The 23,075-nt window shown below is 47.5% G+C and overlaps 1 protein-coding gene across 1 annotated transcript in view; it reads left to right on the top strand.

Moving 5' to 3' along the window:
* LOC126529076 (uncharacterized) overlaps positions 1-21,600 on the top strand; it is a 107,014-nt gene extending 85,414 nt beyond the window's left edge. Inside the window, exon 3 of the mRNA XM_050176676.3 lies at positions 16,523-21,600. Coding sequence (XP_050032633.1) covers positions 16,523-16,684 — 162 coding nt within the window. The 3' untranslated portion in view covers positions 16,685-21,600. The remainder of the gene's footprint in view (positions 1-16,522) is intronic.
* Positions 21,601-23,075: the final 1,475 nt, after the last annotated feature.

The raw sequence follows: 23,075 nt of genomic DNA, 5'->3' as shown, positions 1-23,075 counted from the left end.
GCAGTTGAGGCATCCTTGAAGCTTTGATAATCCGTTTCTTAACCATTCCAGCGACGGCGGTTCCCTTGACTCCATGTTCTCGCTGGTTACGTGGCAATGTGCTCTCCTCATCCACAGCCTTTGTGCTAGCTCGTGATCTTCAGCCAGCCACTACTTGCCAGCCGAAGTCGTCCTGAGCGTTGTCTCCTTCATTTCCAGCAAAATCTTCATCTTCCACGTTTGTATCCGCCATGGCTGCGGTCAGGTGGGCTTGCTAACAAAGGCCCTGCTCCTCACTAAGGAGCAGAAAACGTTCCGTAAAATTGTGAAAATACAAGCCCCACCTCGAATCTTGGTGTCAGTAGATTCGCCGTCGCTTCGCGGATCCAGTGGTATGCTTCTTTTCGTTGTACTCTCAAAACTGGCGAGCAGAGCATGGAAAAAGAAACGGAGCCGATGCTTCCACGTCTGCACTGCTCGGCGTTTCTTCTTCTCCCCCCCCCCCCCCATCGGTCTTTTAGTGCATTTAAGAATTTAAGTAGAATATGGTAGGCCACTGCAGCATTAGCTTTCGGCGCTCTCATGTCAAACTTCGTGCCACAGGATGGCGCTACCGGCGTCTGTTGCATCCGTAGGCCTCTCCGGGTACCCGGTACTCCGCAGACAAATATATCGCGTGAACGCGTTGTAAACGAGGCGTCGTCAAATGCTTGCGTAAAAACGCATTCATCACAGAATAAACGTGGCTCAGCTCCCTTCGGCTATTGCCATTACGTCTCACTCGCTCTCGAAAAACGAACGATATCGTGTATATGTTTTCTCTCTTTCCACGGCTTTCTTCAGCAGGCCCCCTAACGCGAACTAAACTCCCTTCATCAGCTCACGCATCAACTGACAGCGGTAATAGTAGTAGTACGGAGTGGCTTTGAACCAGTCAGGTGGTCTAGCAAGCGTCCGGTAAAGCCACGTAGGGGTGCGAAGAAAAAAAACCGCGAGAAAACACAGAGCCGTAATGCAGCGTGGAATCCACCGGACGGGTCCTTCGCCTGGCCGCGTCGAATCGTATGGACACGGCCGAACCCGGCGCGGCGCTGTATATTCGTTTATTTACGGCCTGCCTGCCATGCAGTTGGTAATCGTTGCGTCAGCCAAAAATAAAATAAAAGAAAAGACAGTAATAGTAGTCACAGTAACCGGCGTGACAACAAACGGTCACGCCGTTGATGGTGAACGTTTAAACCGGCGAAATCTCCGCGGTCACCGCCACCAAGGGGCGCGACGAATTCGGCAAGGCATCGCTTTTCACGACTTGTTTCGCCGAACGATGACAGCGGCGGGGTATTGCGAGAATGGCGATTCTGACGGGTATGCGTCCTTTGCTGTTAGTAAAATTACGTTGGTTTCGCGGTGGTCAAGATTACGATAATGATGATGATAGTGATAGCGGTGGTACAGATGATATTGATAATAAATGATAACTATAGTCGCGATTATGAACACAGAAATGATGATAAAGAAGAGGAAGCTGAGGAGGCGGATGAAGAGGAGGATATGCACTATTCTGCAAGGGCGCTTCCCCACACACCTCGCCTAACCTAACCAAGATGGCGAACCTCGAGCTAGAATCGTAAACAAGGTGTCAACGTGCTGGCCCGTGACGTCACTACCGACGCACTGCGTCCACGCAGCATCCAAGCTTTCAGGAAAAGCGCGTCTCACGTTTTACAGCGCTGCTGGCGGGAACGCAGCCATCTTGGTAGGGGCAAGTTAGACGCGTGGGAAAGCTTGCTTCCGGAACTTCACATATCAACTATTAAGAAGAAGAAACGGTCGTAAGGCTGTATATTCCGTGGGTCCGCGTGCTTGGGGACCCGTGTGGAAAGTCAACATCGTGCTGTGCGCATCCGCGTGACAAACATCCGAACGTTGAACTAAAGAAAATTAAAATGTGAAAGGCCGAGACCACATTCTAACGCGAACCCCTGCACGCTTGTCAGCTGTATACACAAAGACCCCGCCATTAGGAAGGAGAACACAGCATTTACAAACATTCGTGACTCGTTCCACAGCAAACAAACAAACACAAAAAGGAAAGCAGCAGTGGGGGGGGGGGGGGGGGTTGCTCCACGCGATTTTTTTTTTTTTTTTTTTTTTTTTTGCTATGCACGCGGAATGGGACGCTTTATAAGAGCAAGAATGGAAAGCAGTGGTTGTTCAACGGGGACCTTGTCGAGGGCGCCTGAGCAACTACAGTACGTGCAACGTAAAGTTGAACGCTGCGGGCGGCGCTGGGTGGCTGAGAAAATTCCGCTCTATTTTCTTGTCCGTTTTCTCTGGCTTGTCCGTTTGTACCAAACACAACGAACCGCCATGTGTACCACTACCGTGTACGATGCACTCCCCGTCAAGCCCCCCTCACCGCCACCACGAGGATTACTTACCGCATGTTTTGCGTTAACTGGCCGCAAAACAAGCCACACGCGAGCAAGAACCATAACTCCGTCCCTCCCTTCCTGGCACAAAGAGAGAAAGAAAGCAAAGAAAGAAAGGAAGAACCTCCAAACACCATACACCCTTGACCCCCCCCCCCCCCCCGCACTTTCTTCCTGCCCAGGTACAAGGCCTGCGGCTTGCATTCTGCCAATACATCTAAAGAAGAAGAAAAAAAGAAAGAACACCCCCACCGAATTCTCTCTGTGCAAACATGCGGGCATCCGTCTCCGTCCCGGCACGAGGACAAGGAGCCGCCAAAAGGTGGAGGCAATCAGCCAACACGACGTAACCGTGACGCAGAAAGAGGGAGAGAGAGAACGACGCTTCGGGGGCGCAGGCGGATGCACGTCCCGCACCCAGAATAAGCCGGGCGGCGGAAGAGTGCGCGCGACGCAATGCGTACACACACAAAAAACGTGGATTACGCGTTGTTGTCGGTCTATACCTAAAACGATGCAGTGTGTGCCGAAGCTACGCAAAGCTCGCGTCAGCCAATCAGCAGGAAAGCGATGGGTACTGTGTCCTTCCGCGGCCAACGGTTCCTTGTGGAAGAGAACCTTGCGTTAGGTCCACCTAACGCTCCTTAAGTTTAGCTTCGCATACGTCCTACTTCGCTATCCGCGAAACTAGTTGGGGCTGTCCCATAGTGTGATACCCGGCTCAGTCCTGTATGTTATGAAAGGGGACTGCGGTAGCTCTTCATCGAACTTTCTTTAAAAAAACACCGCTCCTTTTTTGTCTGCGGAACTGTAGTGGGCCTCTCCGATAGCAAGTGTGTGATCACGCACAGTCTTGAACATTACGAAACGGAACACTACATATAGCCTTGCGTTGGCCCAGCGAGAGTTCCTCAAGTTCCGGTTCAGACATGTCTGTTCCGATGTCTGAAGAGCTAGTCGGGATATACGACAGTAAGCGCGTGACCGCATGCAGCGTCCTCTCCATTGTGAAAGGGAACACTTCCCTAGGATTGATTCAGCGATGCATTCCTGAAGTTTGGATTCAAACGTCGTCGTTGCCTGCGGAACCAGCTTCGCTCTTAGAGAACAGGCGCGTTACTCTGTGCAGTCGCAGGCATTATGAACGGACACACTTACCTGGTTACAGACCTAGCGCCTGTCCCTGAAATTTCCGTGCTATCATTGTTGTTTCGTTGTCTGAGGCTGTCGCTACCGGAAATGCAATGTGTACTTACAGCCCTGTCAAATATTGAAAAGAACGCTTACCAGTGATCTATCCACCGACTGCCCCTCTGTAGTTTGGGTTCAAACGTTGCTGTGTTTACTGTTTTCGGTACTATAGCTTTGCTCTTTGGGAGTGAGCCCGCGAACCACGAACAGTCTCGCTCGTTATAAAAGCAAACGCTTACCCTGAATCGATCTAGCGGACTGCCAGTCCGATTCAAGCTCCAAGCTTTTGTCCTTCGCCGCCCTGCGAAGCGGTGTCACAGTTTGAGAACCACCGCGAGGCCGCGTACAGCCTGGTCCGTTATTGAGAAGAACGCGTAGCAGCCTCCCCACGACTGCTCAAGTTTGGATTAAGACGTTGCTCTTCGTTGTCCTCAAAAAGCTAAGTTTATTTTCCTCCATCAATAAAGGGCAAAAAAAGTAGCCGCAAAGAAGCCGCAACGTACAGCACCTTGACCTTACTCAGGAAGTAGCCTTGCTCCTCGAGCAGACGCTTGTGGCTACGTAGGTAGTCAAGTCCACTATGAGAGAGAATCATTGTCTAGTGTCGTCACGTTCGTGGCGACAGCAGACACGCGTTCAGACATCCACCTCGTCGTGTGAAAACATTCCCCGTTCCAGAACAATCAAATGAACGCGTACATTTCTGCGTCAATAAATACTTTTTTTGTTTATTCGCGTACCCTAAAAAGCCCTTTACGGACGTTACGTAGAGGATTGAGAAGAAAAAAACAGCACCACAAGCAAACAAGGAGGACACATTTACGCAATGCGGGTGTACTTGTGAACTGAAAACGTAGCCATGCGAGGGAAAGGTGAGAACACGCAAAACAAAAACGGTACTTTAAACATGAAATAGGAGATTATGAATAAATTCTTCAACATCCTGCCTGCTGCGTATCGGTACGCAAATACGTCGTGATTGTTGTCGGAGGCGATTTCAGCTGGCAGTCTGCTCCAATGGTATAGATAGCAAGGGATACTGACGTATAAGTTAAGCATAGGGGCGAGCTTGGGCCGTACCGTACCAATCTAACCGGGACAGGATGGGAGGGTGGCGTTCGTTGCGGGGTCCTGTGAACACCGAAGTAACGATTGTTAATAGTGTCGGTGAAAGCAAGATATCGTTTTCTTGGATTGTAGCGCGTGGTGACACGTTAGAAGACTAGAAGCAAACAGGACGAGCGCTGGTCTCGTCCTGTCTGCTTCTAGTCTGTGTGTGTGTGTGTGTAACTTCGGGTTACAATCCAAGAATATGTTACCGTACCAACTCGCCGAGCCTTCTATCCTTTTGCAAGATAACGTTATCGGTCTGCTGACGATTATGTGCTTGATGCTCGAAGTTCAAACATTCTTCCAGTGCAGCGTGCCGAAAGTGCATACGGAAAAAAGAAAAGGAAGGAAGCCCGTTGTCTGTACATGACGATACTCTTACGACAGTGAACGCCCACCCAATAATCAGTCAGAAGGCTACTGTTTCTGAGACGCGCTCGTGGGACGCCTGGTCGGCCGCTTCTGCATTTTCTCGCGAGCTATCTTTAAAAAGCGCTGCAAAGGAGCCACGCAAGAGATAGCGCTCCGAAAACATTTCAGCTTCTGTTCATTGCTCGTTAAGGTGCAGTGAACGGGTGACAGATAAGATACAGACGATGGTCCCAAAGTCAAAGACTGCAACAGTCTTGACCGTCGGTATATCATTTAAAAGTCACTTGATTAACTGTTACAAAATAAGTAATTAGGAACAACGTAAAAATGCTGAACCCTCGTTCAATATGTGTTGCTAAAAACATGCGTTTGGCTTCATCCACGTATATTAGGTATCGCTTTTTCTTTCTTTTTTTGCTTGGCGCGTGATAGTTGGGAAATCGCGTCAACAGCGCTGCAGGATAAGGCAATCGCGTTTTAACAGACAAAAGACAAAGGTGGGCGAAGTCTGTCCAAACCAGGCATCACTGGTCTATTCCGCGCACGGTGGGGGGGCAACCTTCTCGGCACACCGCTTCATACCCTCCCGATTGCGCACCTTTTATTACGTCTCTCTCTCTCTCTCTCTCTCTCTCTCTCTCTCCTCGAGTCAAAGCGCGCCAGCCACCGCGGATCGGTGTTTCCGCCTCGCTGACCACTGGTCGGCGGAGAAAAAAAAAAAAAAAACGAACGTCGACGGCCTCGGCATCATAGGCAAGACCGAATTCCTCCACCGTTTCTTTCTTTCTTTTCTTTCTTTCTTTCTTTTCTTTTCTTTCTCCCTGACGTTTGTGCACACACGTACATACACGCACGCTCGCAGCGGAGGCGCGGCGGGTCTGACAAAGGGGGTTGGGTTTTCTTTCTTTTCCTTTTTTGTTTGTCTGAGCCAACAATGACCACCGCAGGCCGCTTACCGCGTATACCACGTACGCACCCCCGTATACCCCCCCTCCCCGTTCGCTGCTGCGGGACATTGTTTAGGTTATTGGTGTGGTGCGCGAGGTGAGCACACAGAAGACGGACGACGCGAGCGCAACAGTTGGGGGGGCCTACAGAGAAAATACGGGTCTCTGTACGCGTGTGTGTGTCTGGGGGGGGGGGGGGGGGGGACGTGTGCCAAGGACGTTTCGTCGGCGTCCCAGAAAGAAGAGTGGGACGCCGCGTCGATGGCCGTCGAGTATAATATAGCCGACGCGTAACCACCGTCCGATCCGTCGCGTTATCTTCGACGGAGCTGGGATGCTCGAGTACGACCCTGGTGATAATGATGATAATGGTGACAACTAAAGTGATGATCGATCGATTGACTCGGTAAGTACACTTCGACCGAAACGCGGGTGCTACCCGCCGTGGTTGCTCAGTGGCTACGGTGTTGCGTTGCTGAGCACGAGGTCGCGGGACCGACTCCCGGCCACAGCGGCCGCATTTCGATGGAGGGCGAGATGCGAAAACACCCGTGTATACTTAGCGTTAGGCGCGCGTTAAAGAAGCCCAGGTGGTCGAAATTTCCAGAGACCTCCACTACGGCGAGCCTCGTAATCAGAAAGTGGTTTTGGCACGTAACACGCCATAATTCAAATATTAACGCGCGGTGCTTAGTAAGCACTTAGAAACGAGCTGCAATGTGTCGTTGCTGGAACACTCTGGACGCAATCGCGATCGTAACCGTCGTGATCTTCAACATCGCCCGTGTACTATTTTGTGTCCACTGAGGGACGAGGGCCTCTCCTAGCACAAAAAAAAAAACATTAACGATTAAATTGCGGAGCGTATAACGTCCCGAAACTTCACAGTCGCGAGGTATGTACGCCGCGTAGTGGGGGAACTTCAGATTAATTTTCAGCACCGAAACGCGCGGCCGCAGCGATCGAGGGTCGAACCCGGGACCTCGTGCTCGGCAGCGCAGCGCCACGGCCACTGGGCTGCCCGTGACGGATCTTGCATACTTCTTGTCCACGACCATGTAATGAAGCTTCACTGCATCTTATTTCTGCCTCGAGGCGAAGCGAGCTCAAAGCACCGTGGCATATCCGGCATATTGTGGTTGGTAGTTAGGTTCCCGTCTTGCCTCGTTTAGGACCTCCTCAATTATATATATATATATATATAAAGGGCTTGTGCGTGTTTCTCAAAATTCTGGGAAAACAGGTACCTGCACAATACTTCACCGTCAGCGTTACTTTCATTTTTATTATGTGAAATTTTTTTTTAATGTGCACTGAGACTTCACACTGATGACTCTCGGAGCACGGCACACAATAGCGTCGAGCGGTTTAGAACTGATCATGGCTGGCTAGTTTGCGAACACTTGAAACAGCGTTGCGCTTGTATCTCACGACAGGACAGTATAAACGATACTGAAACGAGAAACACAGAAGGACGTAAGAGGTCGTTGATCTCGAGCTTTTTTTTCTTCTAACCGTTCGTCAACTCAGGCTTCCCCACAATAAGAGCACTCGCGCGGAGAAGCCCACCTCGGCTATTCCTTTCCGCCTTTCAGGTTTCACATTTGCCGTACCTAAACAGTTCCTTCCAATAATTGCGAATTGCAGTGTTGTCGGTGAGCGAAGTATAGCTTATTCTTTTTCTTCTAAATCCTGTAGGAGAGGTTGCAGCTCAAGAAGAGGTGTGCTGACGACGACGACAACACAATAAACACGAATACGCCGTAAAGGAAAATAGGCAGACTGGACGCAGCAAATCCAGTTTCCGACTTAACCGTTCGTCGCCAGTCAAATAACCATGAACCATATCATCAAGCGTCCGCGACGCAGCTAAGGCAGCCGCCAAAAATCTTCTTTCGGTATGTGCATACCTTCGATACGTTAAGCTTTTTAGGGTCGGACGCCTACGCGCACTCCTCGCTTCTCCGAGGAAACGCGGGTGTGTACAGAAACTGTAACGCTGCCGTTCGGACAAGAATGCTCGATGCTACATCTCAATTCTGTCTTTTCTTTTCTTCTCTACGGGAGCGGTAGCACCCTGTCATCGCGCGCGGGTTTAAACTACCTCCCTTTCGCGCGTGGAGGCGTGTCGCTCGAACAACTGTCTGCACCGGGGCACTATTTTCGTACCCCACGGCTGCAACGCCTCGCCTGCCATCAACACCGAACTTGCGTAGGCTTTGTGATAGGTATATCTATATATATATAACAGGTTCCGATCGAGAAAACTGCAGCTGTCGGAGCTCGCTAAGCTGCAGTTGCCTATACTGCACTTTAAAGATAATTTGCGACCCTTAAAAGTGAATAGCGTCGAGCGGTTTAGAATTGGTTGGCGAACAGTTCGAAAGCGTTGCGCTTGGATCTTACGATAAGAAAAGCAGTGTTAACGACACTGAATTGAGAAACACAGAAAGACGTAAGAGGTCGTTGGTCTCACTTTCTTTCTTCTAACTGTTCGTCAACTCAGGCTTCCCCACAATAAGAACGCTTATGTGGAGAAGCCCACCTCGGTTACTAATTTTCGTTCTACAGGCTGTATATATTGGCCGTACCATAGCTCTAGTTCCTTACAATAATTACGAATTACAACGTTGGCAATGGGCGAAGTGTTTATTTTTTTTGGGGGGGGGGGGGGAGAGGGGGATCCTGGGGAAGAGGGTGCAGCTCTGGACGAGGTGGGCTGAAGAGAAGATAAACACGGAAGAGTCCGTGAAGGAAAAAGGCAGACGGGACGCAGCAAGCTCAGTTTCTGAGTTGACTGTTTGTCGCCAGTCAAATAATGATGAACCATTTCACAAAGCTGGGGTCCACGACACAGCCAGGCAGCAGCCCAAAAAAATGTCCGTTCGACATCGTGCATATTCCTGTGTTTCTTAGCCACCGTAACTTTTATATCAAACTCACACCCTTACATCCTTCTGTTTTTGGGTCTAAGGGCGATCGGCTATTTCTCGTTATGCAGCTTTTAAATGTGTCTCGCACGACCTTAGTAGCAGTGCCCAAAGCGCTCAAAAACAGCCAATCTAAGATCGAAACAGTCACCGGCCACGCTTTATTTGTATCCGGGGGTACACTGTAACATAGTCCACACCCTTAAAATAAGTAAGGGTCGAATATATAGCCGATCAAGTACCCTCAATCGACCTTCGTTACTGCCATGCCAGCCCGCCGCCCTCTCCCTCTGTGGGGGCTGGGGGAGAGGAGGACGGCAGTCGCCATCCGCGCCGGCGCTCACGCCACCGGAGGCATTAACACAAAAAAAACCCTTAAACTTCGCAAACTAGTGCCACGCTTTGAAGAATGCCGCCTCCCCCTCGCGCGCTCTGGCCAAGGCCGACGCCGCGTCGCTATTGGCCCGATAGCATCACGTGGGCCCCCGCGCCGGCTTCGCTTGTTTGCAATCGTGCTTCGGCGCCATTTTCGCTTGACAAGAGTCTGCGGAGTGGGGACGAGCGCATGTTGGCGCCGTTGCTACGCTCGAGCGATGCAAGCGGCGTAACGTCGGAGAGGGAGCGTGAAAGAGAGGAGGAATGAAGGCGGAGGAGGAGAGTGTCGCTACTTTACGAAGTTTAAGGGGCTTTAATTAACACACGTGTGACAAATGGGCATAGCCACTTACACTATAGTCCGCTTCAGACGTGCCGGTTTGCGGCTCCGTTATCTGCGGAAATACGCAATGAAACGACAATCGCTATTAAAACATCCTTACTCCATCACCATCAGTCATCTTCCGTGCCACTGTTCTCGCTTTGATAACCAACGTAAGACTCTCCAGTGTGCCTTGAATAGACTGGATGACAGGCCATTTACAGAAGCAAAGATCTTGGGAGCCTGGCCTCACAATTTATTAGCCCAGAAAGCAGTTCGAGCGCTTCTTCACTTCCTGAAGGCAACAGACTTGAGTGCCAGACTATAGACATCCTACACCTTAGTGCATGTGAAAGTGCGGTAGAGACTCATGTTTTCTCTCTCTCCCTTTCACTCCTTATTCCCCTCCCCACGTGTAGGGTAGCAAACTGGACTCAGTCTGGATAACCTCCCGGCCTTTCCTTCTTCCTCCCTATCTCTCTCTCTCTCTCTTTCTCTTTACTCCTACAAACATATGCCTTCAAGCGCATCGTTCCTTTAATAAAGCCAGTAGGTTTCTATAGAAGCGTTTCGGCTATTCGCTCACACTGACAATCATTGTCGATGGACATCGCACTTTCTTTTCTCTCTCTCTCTATTTTTCGAAATATGGGCATGTCTCACCACGAACGAAGCCAACGGTCGTTGCGAGTATAAATACAACCGGTGACTCAAAGAGTCCGCGCAATCAACTACGCCCTCTAGCGGTCGCCTGACGTAACACGACTGCCGGTTGTCAAGACGATTGCTTTCGAATCGTCGGACACTGGCGCGAGCGAGCGCCGGTGCCAAACGTCGCCGTAACCCGTGCGAGCCAAGATTTTTTTTTTTTCTTTCGTCTCCGGTAATGTTCGTCTTGTCAGACCGAGTCAGAATCGACGAGCTGCTGCTAGCCACATTCCGGGCCCACAAGGACGCGGCGAAGACAACGAAATCCGCATGCCATTTGCGCCGGAACGCGTCAAACTCTCGCTCCCACCTTACTCCCATCTAGAGTCACTGGCTACTCGGATGGATGCATGGATGGATGTTATGAGCGCCCCCTTTGGAACGGGGCGGTGGGTAGCGCCACCAAGCTCTTGCTATTATACTGCCTAATGTGCTACCTAGGTTAAAACAGAAAAAGAAACACTACGACCTCCCACAACCAAATTTTCTGACCCCCTATTGCATTCCAAACCCTATTGCAAACCTTGCTTTTGTACGTCTCCGTTTGTGCTCGATGGATGGATGGATATGAGCTTCCCCTTTGGAACGGGGCGGTGGGTTGCGCCACCAAGCTCTTGCTATTATACTGCCTAATGTGCTACCTAGGTTAAAACAGAAAAAGAAACACTACGACCTCCCACAACCAAATTTTCTGACCCCCTATTGCATTCCAAACCCTATTGCGAACTTTGCTTTTGTACGTCTCCGTTTGTGCTCGATGGATGGATGGATGTTATGAGCTTCCCCTTTGGAACGGGGCGGTGGGTTGCGCCACCAAGCTCTTGCTATTATACTGCCGAATGTGCTACCTAGGTTAAAACAGAAAAAGAAACACTACGAACTCCCACAACCAAATTTTCTGACCCCCTATTGCATTCCAAACCCTATCCAAACCCTATTGCGAACTTTGCTTTTGTAGGTCTCCGTTTGTGCTCGATGGATGGATGGATGTTATGAGCTTCCCCTTTGGAACGGGGCGGTGGGTTGTGCCACCAAGCTCTTGCTATTATACTGCCTAATGTGCTACTTAGGTTAAAACAGAAAAAGAAACACTACGACCTCCCACAACCAAATTTTCTGACCCCCTATTGCATTCCAAACCCTATTGCGAACTTTGCTTTTGTACGTCTCCGTTTGTGCTCGATGGATGGATGGATATGAGCTTCCCCTTTGGAACGGGGCGGTGGGTTGCGCCACCAAGCTCTTGCTATTATACTGCCTAATGTGCTACCTAGGTTAAAACAGAAAAAGAAAGACTACGACCTCCCACAACCAAATTTTCTGACCCCCTATTTCATTCCAAACCCTATTGCGAACTTTGCTTTTGTACGTCTCCGTTTGTGCTCGATGGATGGATGGATGTTATGAGCTTCCCCTTTGGAACGGGGCGGTGGGTTGTGCCACCAAGCTCTTGCTGTTATACTGCCTAATGTGCTACCTAGGTTAAAACAGAAAAAGAAACACTACGACCTCCCACAACCAAATTTTCTGACCCCCTATTGCATTCCAAACCCTATTGCGAACTTTGCTTTTGTACGTCTCCGTTTGTGCTCGATGGATGGATGGATGTTATGAGCTTCCCCTTTGAAACGGGGCGGTGGGTTGCGCCACCAAGCTCTTGCTATTATACTGCCTAATGTGCTACTTAGGTTAAAACAGAAAAAGAAACACTACGACCTCCCACAACCAAATTTTCTGACCTCCTATTGCATTCCAAACCCTATTGCGAACTTTGCTTTTGTACGTCTCCGTTTGTGCTCGATGGATGTTATGAGCTTCCCCTTTGGAACGGGGCGGTGGGTTGCGCCACGAAGCTCTTGCTATTATACTGCCTAATGTGCTACCTAGGTTAAAACAGAAAAAGAAACACTACGACCTCCCACAACCAAATTTTCTGACCTCCTATTGCATTCCAAACCCTATTGCGAACTTTGCTTTTGTACGTCTCCGTTTGTGCTCGATGGATGGATGGATGTTATGAGCTTCCCCTTTGGAACGGGGCGGTGGGTTGCGCCACCAAGCTCTTGCTATTATACTGCCTAATGTGCTACCTAGGTTAAAACAGAAAAAGAAACACTACGAACTCCCACAACCAAATTTTCTGACCCCCTATTGCATTCCAAACCCTATCGAAACCTTATTGCGAACTTTGCTTTTGTACGTCTCCGTTTGTGCTCGATGGATGGATGGATATGAGCTTCCCCTTTGGAACGGGGCGGTGGGTTGCGCCACCAAGCTCTTGCTATTATACTGCCTAATGTGCTACCTAGGTTAAAACAGAAAAAGAAACACTACGACCTCCCACAACCAAATTTTCTGACCCCCTATTGCATTCCAAACCCTATTGCGAACTTTGCTTTTGTACGTCTCCGTTTGTGCTCGATGGATGGATGGATGTTATGAGCTTCCCCTTTGGAACGGGGCGGTGGGTTGCGCCACGAAGCTCTTGCTATTATACTGCCTAATGTGCTACCTAGGTTAAAACAGAAAAAGAAACACTACGACCTCCCACAACCAAATTTTCTGACCTCCTATTGCATTCCAAACCCTATTGCGAACTTTGCTTTTGTACGTCTCCGTTTGTGCTCGATGGATGGATGGATGTTATGAGCTTCCCCTTTGGAACGGGGCGGTGGGTTGTGCCACCAAGCTCTTGCTATTATACTGCCTAATGTGCTACCTAGGTTAAAACAGAAAAATAAACACTACGAACTCCCACAACCAAATTTTCTGACCCCCTATTGCATTCCAAACCCTATCCAAACCCTATTGCGAACTTTGCTTTTGTACGTCTCCGTTTGTGCTCGATGGATGGATGGATGTTATGAGCTTCCCCTTTGGAACGGGGCGGTGGGTTGTGCCACCAAGCTCTTGCTATTATACTGCCTAATGTGCTACCTAGGTTAAAACAGAAAAAGAAACACTACGAACTCCCACAACCAAATTTTCTGACCCCCTATTGCATTCCAAACCCTATCCAAACCCTATTGCGAACTTTGCTTTTGTACGTCTCCGTTTGTGCTCGATGGATGGATGGAATGAGCTTCCCCTTTGGAACGGGGCGGTGGGTTGCGCCACCAAGCTCTTGCTATTATACTGCCTAATGTGCTACCTAGGGGAAAACAGAAAAAGAAACACTACGAACTCCCACAACCAAATTTTCTTACCCCCTATTGCATTCCAAACCCTATCCAAACCCTATTGCGAACTTTGCTTTTGTACGTCTCCTTTTGTGCTTGATGGATGGATGGATGTTATGAGCTTCCCCTTTGGAACGGGGCGGTGGGTTGCGCCACGAAGCTCTTGCTATTATACTGCCTAATGTGCTACCTAGGTTAGAACAGAAAAAAAAACACTACGAACTCCCACAACCACATTTTCTGACTCCCTATTGCGAACTTTGCTTTTGTACGTCTCCGTTTGTACTGGATGGATGGATGGATGTTATGAGCGTCCCCTTTGGAACGGGGCGGTGGGTTGCGCCACCAAGCTCTTGCTATTATACTGCCTAATGTGCTACCTAGGTTAAAACAGAAAAAGAAACACTACGAACTCCCACAACCAAATTTTCTGACCCCCTATTGCATTCCAAACCCTATCCAAACCCTATTGCGAACTTTGCTTTTGTACGTCTCCGTTTGTGCTTGATGGATGGATGGATGTTATGAGCTTCCCCTTTGGAACGGGGCGGTGGGTTGCGCCACGAAGCTCTTGCTATTATACTGCCTAATGTGCTACCTAGGTTAGAACAGAAAAAAAAAACACTACGAACTCCCACAACCACATTTTCTGACTCCCTATTGCGAGCTTTGCTTTTGTACGTCTCCGTTTGTACTGGATGGATGGATGGATGTTATGAGCGTCCCCTTTGGAACGGGGCGGTGGGTTGCGCCACCAAGCTCTTGCTATTATACTGCCTAATGTGCTACCTAGGTTAACACAGAAAAAAAAAACACTATACGAACTTCCACAACCACATTTTCTGACCTCCTATTGCGAACTTTGCTTTTGTACGTCTCCGTTTGTACTTTCATCGTCTCGCTGGCGCCATCTATCGGCCGACGCCGGACTAACCAATCACGCCGTTTCGAAAAAGGTTCCGCACATTATCGTCTCGTCACCGGCGCCTTTGGAAGCTGCACGTTTGTTTGTTTGTTTGTTTGTCAGCCGTTCTCGTTGTAGGTGACGTGACGTCGTTTTACGAGCAACGGTAATCACGCTGATAGCGAAATAGCGACGCATTCTTGCTCGAAATGCAAGCGATTCGCGTGTGTGTTCCCGAAGTTTAAGCAGAAAAGGGATAATTAAGCGTGATTGGCGTATGCGCAGCAAAACAATCCAAACCCTTAAAAGTAATTCATGGTGCAAATCGGTCTATAACTCACACCCTTACACCTTTCTTTTTTTTTGCGAAGGTGTGAGTCCCGAACGGATTAAAGGTGTAAATTATATTACAGTGTATGTCACGTCTGCGTGTTCTCAGTGATACCAGTCTGACCATAACACGAAGATTTGTTACACCGGAAAACATTACAGGCATCACTTTACAGGCATGAGTCACGTAATTGGGACCCCTATGGCTTATTGCCTGAAATTTACTGATCCACGTTTTAACAGCTAAATTAGTGGCCATGATGTGCCATATTCATTTTTGAACTTTTGTCATGTGCTATCTGTGAGAGCGTTTACCATTGTTCTGTAATATTCCTTTTATCCAAAGTGTCTCGCATTATATGTTATTTCAACGTCGTTTTTGACTGATTAATGTTATTTCTAATGTTGATCTCATTGTCATTGTTTTTACTTATGTGTGCCACAGTGACCCTCCCCTGTGTAATGCGGACACCCTGGAGGTACTTTGAATAAATGAAGGAATGAATAACTGAAACAAATTGAACATGAAAGCGCATAAAAAAGATCTCATGTGTTTGGACGCTCCCCATCCAGTAACATATGTGTACCATCTCATATGATTATGCGAGGTTGTTGGACACGCTATATGTTTTCACAAATGTAAAGTAAAAAAAAAGACATCGAAGAGGGCATTTTTCCTGCTTACCTGAATTTAAGTCGTATATCTGCTCTTTATCTGTAGTTAATTCCAAGACGCAGTCCTATCGTTCTTCGCAGGCGTTTTGTTAAACGACCAAAATCGATAAACGACGGGTTCTACGAGCAGCGATGTAAGCAGGCCGATCGAGTTACGTTTTACGACAAGGCTGTGCCATTCTGATTACGTTTATTGCAATTGGCTGCGGTGTATCGCTGCCGCATCTGCGTCGGATGACTTTATCCGGCGTTCTTTAAGTGTACACTAAAGCAAAATATTAAGTCGAGCTACGGGTTGAAAGATTATATGCTTCTAGCGAGAACAGCGCATTTCGTAAGCCAAAAAAAAATGACGAGAACGAAACATCGGACAGACTCCACTTATTGTGGGCTATGGTATCTCACACGTGACGTCAGGATTCACAGGCAGCGGCATAGAAGGTCGTCTAGTGTAGATGACGTCATCTCGTCCGTTTTGTCGCCGCCGGTTCCAAATCAGGGTCCAGCAGCGGGGACCTTCGGCGGCAATTTTCTGTACGCAACAAAGCGTTACATTGGCACACGGAAAACGAAGCCTGACTTATAGACTAGTAATCCATCATTCTAGCTCGACTGTGTTTTTGTTGTTTTTTTCTTCCGTATACCTTTAAAGGTGCGAGAAAATGCGGTACACGACTGCTTTCGCACTCGACCCCGAGTGGAGTACGGATCGAACTCGCGAACCTCGCTTGTGCGCAATCCGCTTAGCCACCGTGGCAGTTACGAAGTCAGTTTGGACTGGCATATATGCAAATGTGTTCCCTCGAAACACTCTTTTCGTGCCCTTGATATTGAATAGTCGACGTCTAGAAGAAAACGCAAACTGAACTTCTCTTGACGTCAGTACGACGTCAAAATCTCAATGCATTTTTTAACCGTTATTTCGTGCATAGGGCAAGAAGGAAATGTGAACAGCTACAAACTAGCCCCTCTAATCGCTCTTTCGAGCTCCATTTGTGCCATTACACATTTCTGGCTCGATATCATTATATGTGACGATCATTTGTCTGCCTCCTTTTTTTCGCGCAGGTGGTGAAGGGCATCCGAAAGCCGCCCTACTCTAAGCCCTACCGGAAACAGTCGCTCTACCAGACCTCCAAGATGATCCTCATGCCCATCAAGTTCTTGGCCAATGGGAAGCCGCGCCGACGTGTCGTCATCAAGACTCCGCCCCACTACTTCCGGATATAGACAAAGGACACGCACGAAAAGACGGCAACGACGCAGCGCCACGCGTCACTAGTGATTTCGCCCGAGCGTCTCAAACTCACCCGCACATTGTGACGTGAACAACTGGACTGGTTCACTGCGAGGTGGGCCCTTCGTGACGTCATCAGCGGGCCGTCGGTAGCGACATGGCCGGACCGCAGTGAAAACGTCTTTGCAGTGCGGATATGTGCGTGTGTGTTATCTACCATTTTTGTTGCGCTTTATTTTTCTCTCTTGTGAAAGTGCTATCTTTCTCTTCTTCGTCTCACAAAGCGAATGGCGTTACACAAAAGGCGAATCGGCGCACGCCGCGCTGTGACGTCGTTGAACCGGCGCTGGCGTAGATACTCCCTTGGCGGTGGTGGCGCCACCTGGTTGACTCCGACTGACGACTCGGCTCCGGAAGCCTATGAGCTGCGATTGTGCTGCGCATAATTAAATGATGTCACGGCTTGTGTTGTTGGAACGGTAAGATTTAGCACACGACGGACCTCACGCAGACATTCAAAGTCGTCCGCGCTTTTGATTACCATCACGTGACGCTACTTAAGCCGTGGAATACAAGTCAAACGGCAATTAATAAAGCAAGACAGAGCCGATGTGAATAATGGGCTTTCTTTTCAAGTCAAGGCTTTCTTTCAATTAGCTTTATTTCCCTTAGGTTGTCTACGACCACGCCATGTTTCTTTACAAAGCTACAACGCCCTTATGCCACTTGTGCTGCCCTCTGCATGACAGAAAGCAACGGTTCAATGTACTTTGTCACAAGTTTCTGCTTGATACCGTGTAAAGCACTTCCGACATACTGGCTAAAAGCTACAGGTTGTGTCATTGACCGGCGCACTCAGCTACGTAAGAGACCACGATCCGTCCAAACCTGACTTACCACTGCCAACTTATCTATCACTAATTGTTCGCCCGAGCATTGCCTCTTAACATTCAGTGTCGCCATCCATGATAGGACTGTCATCGCGCACGCTGACGGCATTCGCGTGTTTTTCTTTTACATTCCGCCATTTTGCCTGCTCTCATTGGCTCATAAGGCTGTCACGCCCTCTCTGACTGGCTCACTCGGAGGACTTCAGATGAGCGAATTTCGACTGTGTCGAGAATATATTTCCATCTGGTACACGACTTCTCGTATGGCTTACATCGTACTTGATTTCCCGCGGTTCATTCGAAATACACAATTTCTTTATTGCATTGCGCTTTCGTTGACTTCATTTCATTGCAAAAAATGAGAACAGGGTATAACTCTATTCCCGGCTTTCCATGTTGAGGCAGCTGTTGCAAGGAAATATAACGAAGTGCCTCACGTCACCTTTTTTTTTTTTTGTATACGTACCCAAAGGCTAGCTGCAACAAAATCACACTTGGGCTCAATTCGTTAAAAAAGGATCGTAGATGACACTCATGAAATTGCAATCAAAATCGCAAAGTTATAACGAGTGCACAGATTTCATTGCCTCGTATGGCAGACGACAGGTACCGATAGCGGTGTGCCGCGCAAAGCGGATATGACGTCAGCCCAAGAATCGCACGCGACGCGCTGGGAGCTGTATTTTTTTTTAATACGTGTAAACGTTTTGCAATTGCAGTCGCACGCAGCATACATTATATGCATGTTAAGTGTAAAGCGGGCAGGTCAGTACGCGGGAGCGTTATTGCATTGTAGGCTCCCGTTGCACATGGGCGTGCTGTACATTGTCAGATTCGGTTATAGTGCGGAATTCGCCATCTTGCCGGCCGCGATTGGCTTAGAAGGCTGCTATGGCTTCTCTGATTGGTTGAAAACGCCTCCACTGCAGAATTCGACAGTATGGCGGACTTTCACAGTGTCCAGATCATGTGGTGTCCAAGACATGGCAGTCACGACGTGATTCTGGCTCCCACGATTGCTTCCGACACTCGCAGTGCACAAAAGCATGGCCTTCGAGATCGGTTTCCGTTACTCCGAGCAAGTCGTCACTGGGGGGGGGGGGGGGGGGGTGCGATTTGGACAATACGTACGATACCTCTGGTTAGGTCGTGTCTGGGTTCCGCGTCACTTCCCGGGAGCTGTAATGGCAGCGCTTTCTTTTTTCAGTTTCGGCACGAAACACATGCGGACTTTTTTGCGCGTTGTTTTCGACGATGCACTCGTTCGCTTTTTGCACAGATTCTGCACTGAGCATTATACTATGTGGCCCCACTATATCAATAAAGATATTTTTTTACAGCGATTCAAAATTTCGCTGCGATAGGCCTTTAGCGAGGTGAACTTGGAGAGGCAGTGGCGACATTAAGCGTCGGGCACAACATTTATAGCTCGAACACGTGCGATGCGCCGAGCACGAACATGAACATGAACATGATTCCGGGTCTGGCCGAAAGCTTTGTACGATATGGCAAACTTGCGCGTATAGAGTTATTGTGGCGTTGGACCGAGACACTCTTGCTTTACACCCTTAACTTTGGCAGCTTATTTGATAGGATGTAACCATGAACAAGACGCCCATGTTACACATTAATTCGTTCAAGGGTGTACGAAAGGCGTACTTTCACACAGTATGCCTTATAAGGATGTAAAAGGTGCAGGCGTATTTTGATTTGGCAACGTAGTGTAGCCATAACGCCGATAACGGCATTACAGCATTACTTTTTCAAATATTTGTCTTCAGCAATTTAACTACTGTATGAGTGTGCCAGCAACAAAAACAATACTTAAAAAGTACTTCTGTCACCAGACCAACCTTATCGCTGTTAAAATTGACGTCAGTGTGATGCGCATGACTACAGAAGGCAACTAGAAAAGCATCAGCTGGCTACAATTTAACACTGATGGGAGACAAATATATACAGATGTTACGACGGCTTCATTTGCCCGCTTTTTAAGGTTATTTTATTGCCAGTGGTCATGTGACTCGTAATCCAACGGTTGTGTGAATGTTGTGAATGTTTCGAAGTCGTGGCGTAGTTGATGGTTCGATAATTGTTTTGAGTGTCGCGCATTTACAACATACATGCACTGTATATAAACGCGAATTGAAAGTAAATCATTACGGGGCTAAATCATTCGAAGTAAAATTACGGGGTAAATCATTCTCATTTCGAGACGTAGCTGCTTGCGTCAGGAGAGGAAATAATTTGTTTTTAATAGTATACGCTTGCTGTTTCAGCCAGGCACTTTTAAGTAGGGTAGGTTAAAAGTAGTACGATTGCAAGTAATTGTTTTTTTTCTTTCTTTTTTTTGTAGTCAATCGGGGTGGTAGGCGTCAAGAATTGTGGGATAATCACCAGTAAGTTCTTAAACTCAAATTATGTAATTAATCTTCAAATTAGTGAGTCGAACGCATATTCAGCTGTCGAATCGAAGCTGTCGATTACTCAAAGAGCCTCGAGTTAATACGAGTCCCGAGTCTTTAGCACCATTTTTCGGGATATTCTTCGCCAAATCCAGCCGCGTAATACACGTGTCGATGTTTCACATAGTTTTAGCTCACGCTACGTTAGGGAAGGCTAACTGTAGATAAATGGTACATCAAACGCCAATCTATTAATCTACAATTTTGGGGAAAGCCTATTTCGAAACTATACGCACTAAACACTAACTTTTATTAAAGATGTAAATTTTGATATTTTGAGCAGCTTAGACTTTAATGTTTCGGTTATTTTTCGATAGGCCTACAGGGATCATCAACGCTATTAAAATCTGCCTAAACAATATACACCGATTACCAGCTCAAGGGGTCATGTTATACATGCTGCAACATGCACCCAGCGCCGCAGTTACATAATTTTGGCTTCTGCAAATTTTTGCCCAGAATGATGTAAAACTAGGCCTTACATTACTTTAGGATTCATGTAGTGTTGTACAGAGAGCATTATCCTTACGTAGATAACATAACCGTTATCTGGGCCTGATACTGCCGATCACTTGTGAAATACGCACATTTATAAAAAATTACTGTGTTTATTGTGTAGTGTTAGTCTAAGAATTCCTGCTAATATAGACAAACCTCGAGCATTCGCTCAACTGCCACTTTGCCAATTTCAAAGTCTGCGTTATATTTGGTAATTTTTAAGCAAGAGTGAAAAGTGAAAGTTATAAGTTGGTGAAGTTTGCCTAATTAGATAACAGGCTGACGATTACCCTACGATTATTTGTGCCCACCAAAACGAAACACTCATTTCTGGAAGAACTTAAACTGAATCGTCTTACTTGTCACTGGGCTGCGTAGTCTTCACTAAAACACCCTATATGTTACGCCTCTCGGATTTTCAAACCTGTCGGCATTTGTGTTATTGTGACAGTAGTGATTGCGTATAAATGTTTGGTTGCAGAAAGCGAGATGGATGCTTGTGAGCCTGGAACAAAAAGAAAGGTGCTGTCGTCAGTGTCTTACATACTTGCGCTGTGAAAGTGTTTTTAGCTGCGTATGATTCATGCTATAGAGTGATTGCGCGGTTGTTGCGAATGGTCTTGGACGCTTACATATGTGGCCGCAAAATGTTTTTTTTTTTTTTCTCGCACGATTTCCGATCGTTGACCTGTTGGTCTGCAGTATTGTTCTTTCGATTCTCTCTCTCTCTTTTTTTTTTTTTACGCCTGCACAGAAGAACCAAGATGGATCACGACACGAGTTCTACAAAAAGGAACACTTGCGAGCCACAAGCTGTTTTGAGTTTTGCCAGTGAAATAGCAGTGCCTTTTTTTATTTTATAATTATTTTATTTTTATTTTGTTTTTTTCTGTTCGCTTTCATCGTGTGCATCGCGTTGTGTTCATATTGTATAGCGGTACTACTGTCGACCGCGCAAATTACAGCGCGCTTTGTGACTTTTCTGCCATCGTTCCTTTATTTTTTTTTTCGTTTGTAGACATTTTTTTCTGAGCAATAAAAAATGTTTTCTTTTTATTTTCTTGCATAATGTCTATGTCGTAGATGCACTACGGCCGTTCACAGCAACTCCTCAAGTATCACTTTTTTTTTTTTCGTAACCCATTAGATGCATAAGCCCCTTCACCTGGGATCCTTCCAAGCTCGCTTGAGAGCTTTGGCTTCGAATTCGAAAACTTCATAAAGCAAGGTGAAAAAAAAAGGCAGGAATAATAAACGACTAGCTCTATAGTCTCCTCCACTCATTAGACTCATTCAGCACTCCGACAGCAGTCTCCTCTCCTTAGGAATTTCCTACAACGTGGCCTTAATCTCGTTCAAAGTGTTGAGAACCAATACTGACTACACAGACGGACCCCTGTAAGATTAGTAATGGGTGTACTAGAGCCAATAGCCCTACACAGTAGGCCGGCCGCCCAGAGCTAGAGCTTATCATACCCACAACATCCGGCGACTTCCCGTCACCAAGCGATATATATATATATATATATATATATATATATATCTCGTGTGCATATATATATATATATATATGCACACATACACGCTCTTCTAAGCTCTCTACCTCTACCACGTGGCTGGCTTGCCACACTTCACACAATTTTTTTTTTCACTTTGACACTCGTAATGCTAACACATTTTTTTTTTTTTTTTTTAATGTGGCTCGCAGCCGGTGGTACAGCACTCGCATATTCAATCGTATTGTACGCACCCGGGCCCGTGGTGTCTTGATCGAGAAGCAACCAAACAAGAATTCCACGCGTAGAAACAAACAAACAAACAAAAATAGGTTTGCTTGCTTTTCTCCAAGCATTCAAAGTCAATAAAATCAGACGAAAATTTTAAATTCGCGAAACGGCTCAACACTCATTTTACTGCGACGGCAATTATATTGACGCTCCAGGCGTACCACTGTCGTCGCCGTCGCCGTGATGTGCCGTATAAAGTGCGAGGACGACAACACCGTCGCCCCGCGCCGTACCGTGTATGTGCGAGTGAAGGCATGCGAGGGTCAGCCGACGATCGGCAAGAAAGGACCACGTTTCGATAATTCTGAGGAAAGCTAGGACTTAAGAGGAGGCTCCGATGCCAACTCCGATATGTTATTTATCGGCAAGAAAGGACTACGTTTCCATCATTCTGGGGAAAGCTAGGATTTAAGGGGAGGCTCCGATGCCAACTCCGATATGTTATGTATCGGCAAGAAAGGACCACGTTTCGATCATTCTGGGGAAAGCTAGGACTTAAGAGGAGGCTCCGATGCCAACTCCGATATGTTATGTATCGGCAAGAAAGGACTACGTTTCCATCATTCTGAGGAAAGCTAAGACTTAAGGGGAGGCTCCGATGCCAATTCCGATATGTTATGTATCGGCAAGAAAGGACTACGTTTCGATAATCCTGAGGAAAGCTAGGACTTAAGAGGAGGCTCCGATGCCAACTCCGATATGTTATTTATCGGCAAGAAAGGACTACGTTTCCATCATTCTGGG

This window comes from Dermacentor andersoni, chromosome 8 (genome assembly GCF_023375885.2).
Source record: "Dermacentor andersoni chromosome 8, qqDerAnde1_hic_scaffold, whole genome shotgun sequence".
Lineage (NCBI taxonomy): Eukaryota > Metazoa > Arthropoda > Arachnida > Ixodida > Ixodidae > Dermacentor > Dermacentor andersoni.
This window is presented reverse-complemented; position numbering and strand designations above follow the sequence as displayed.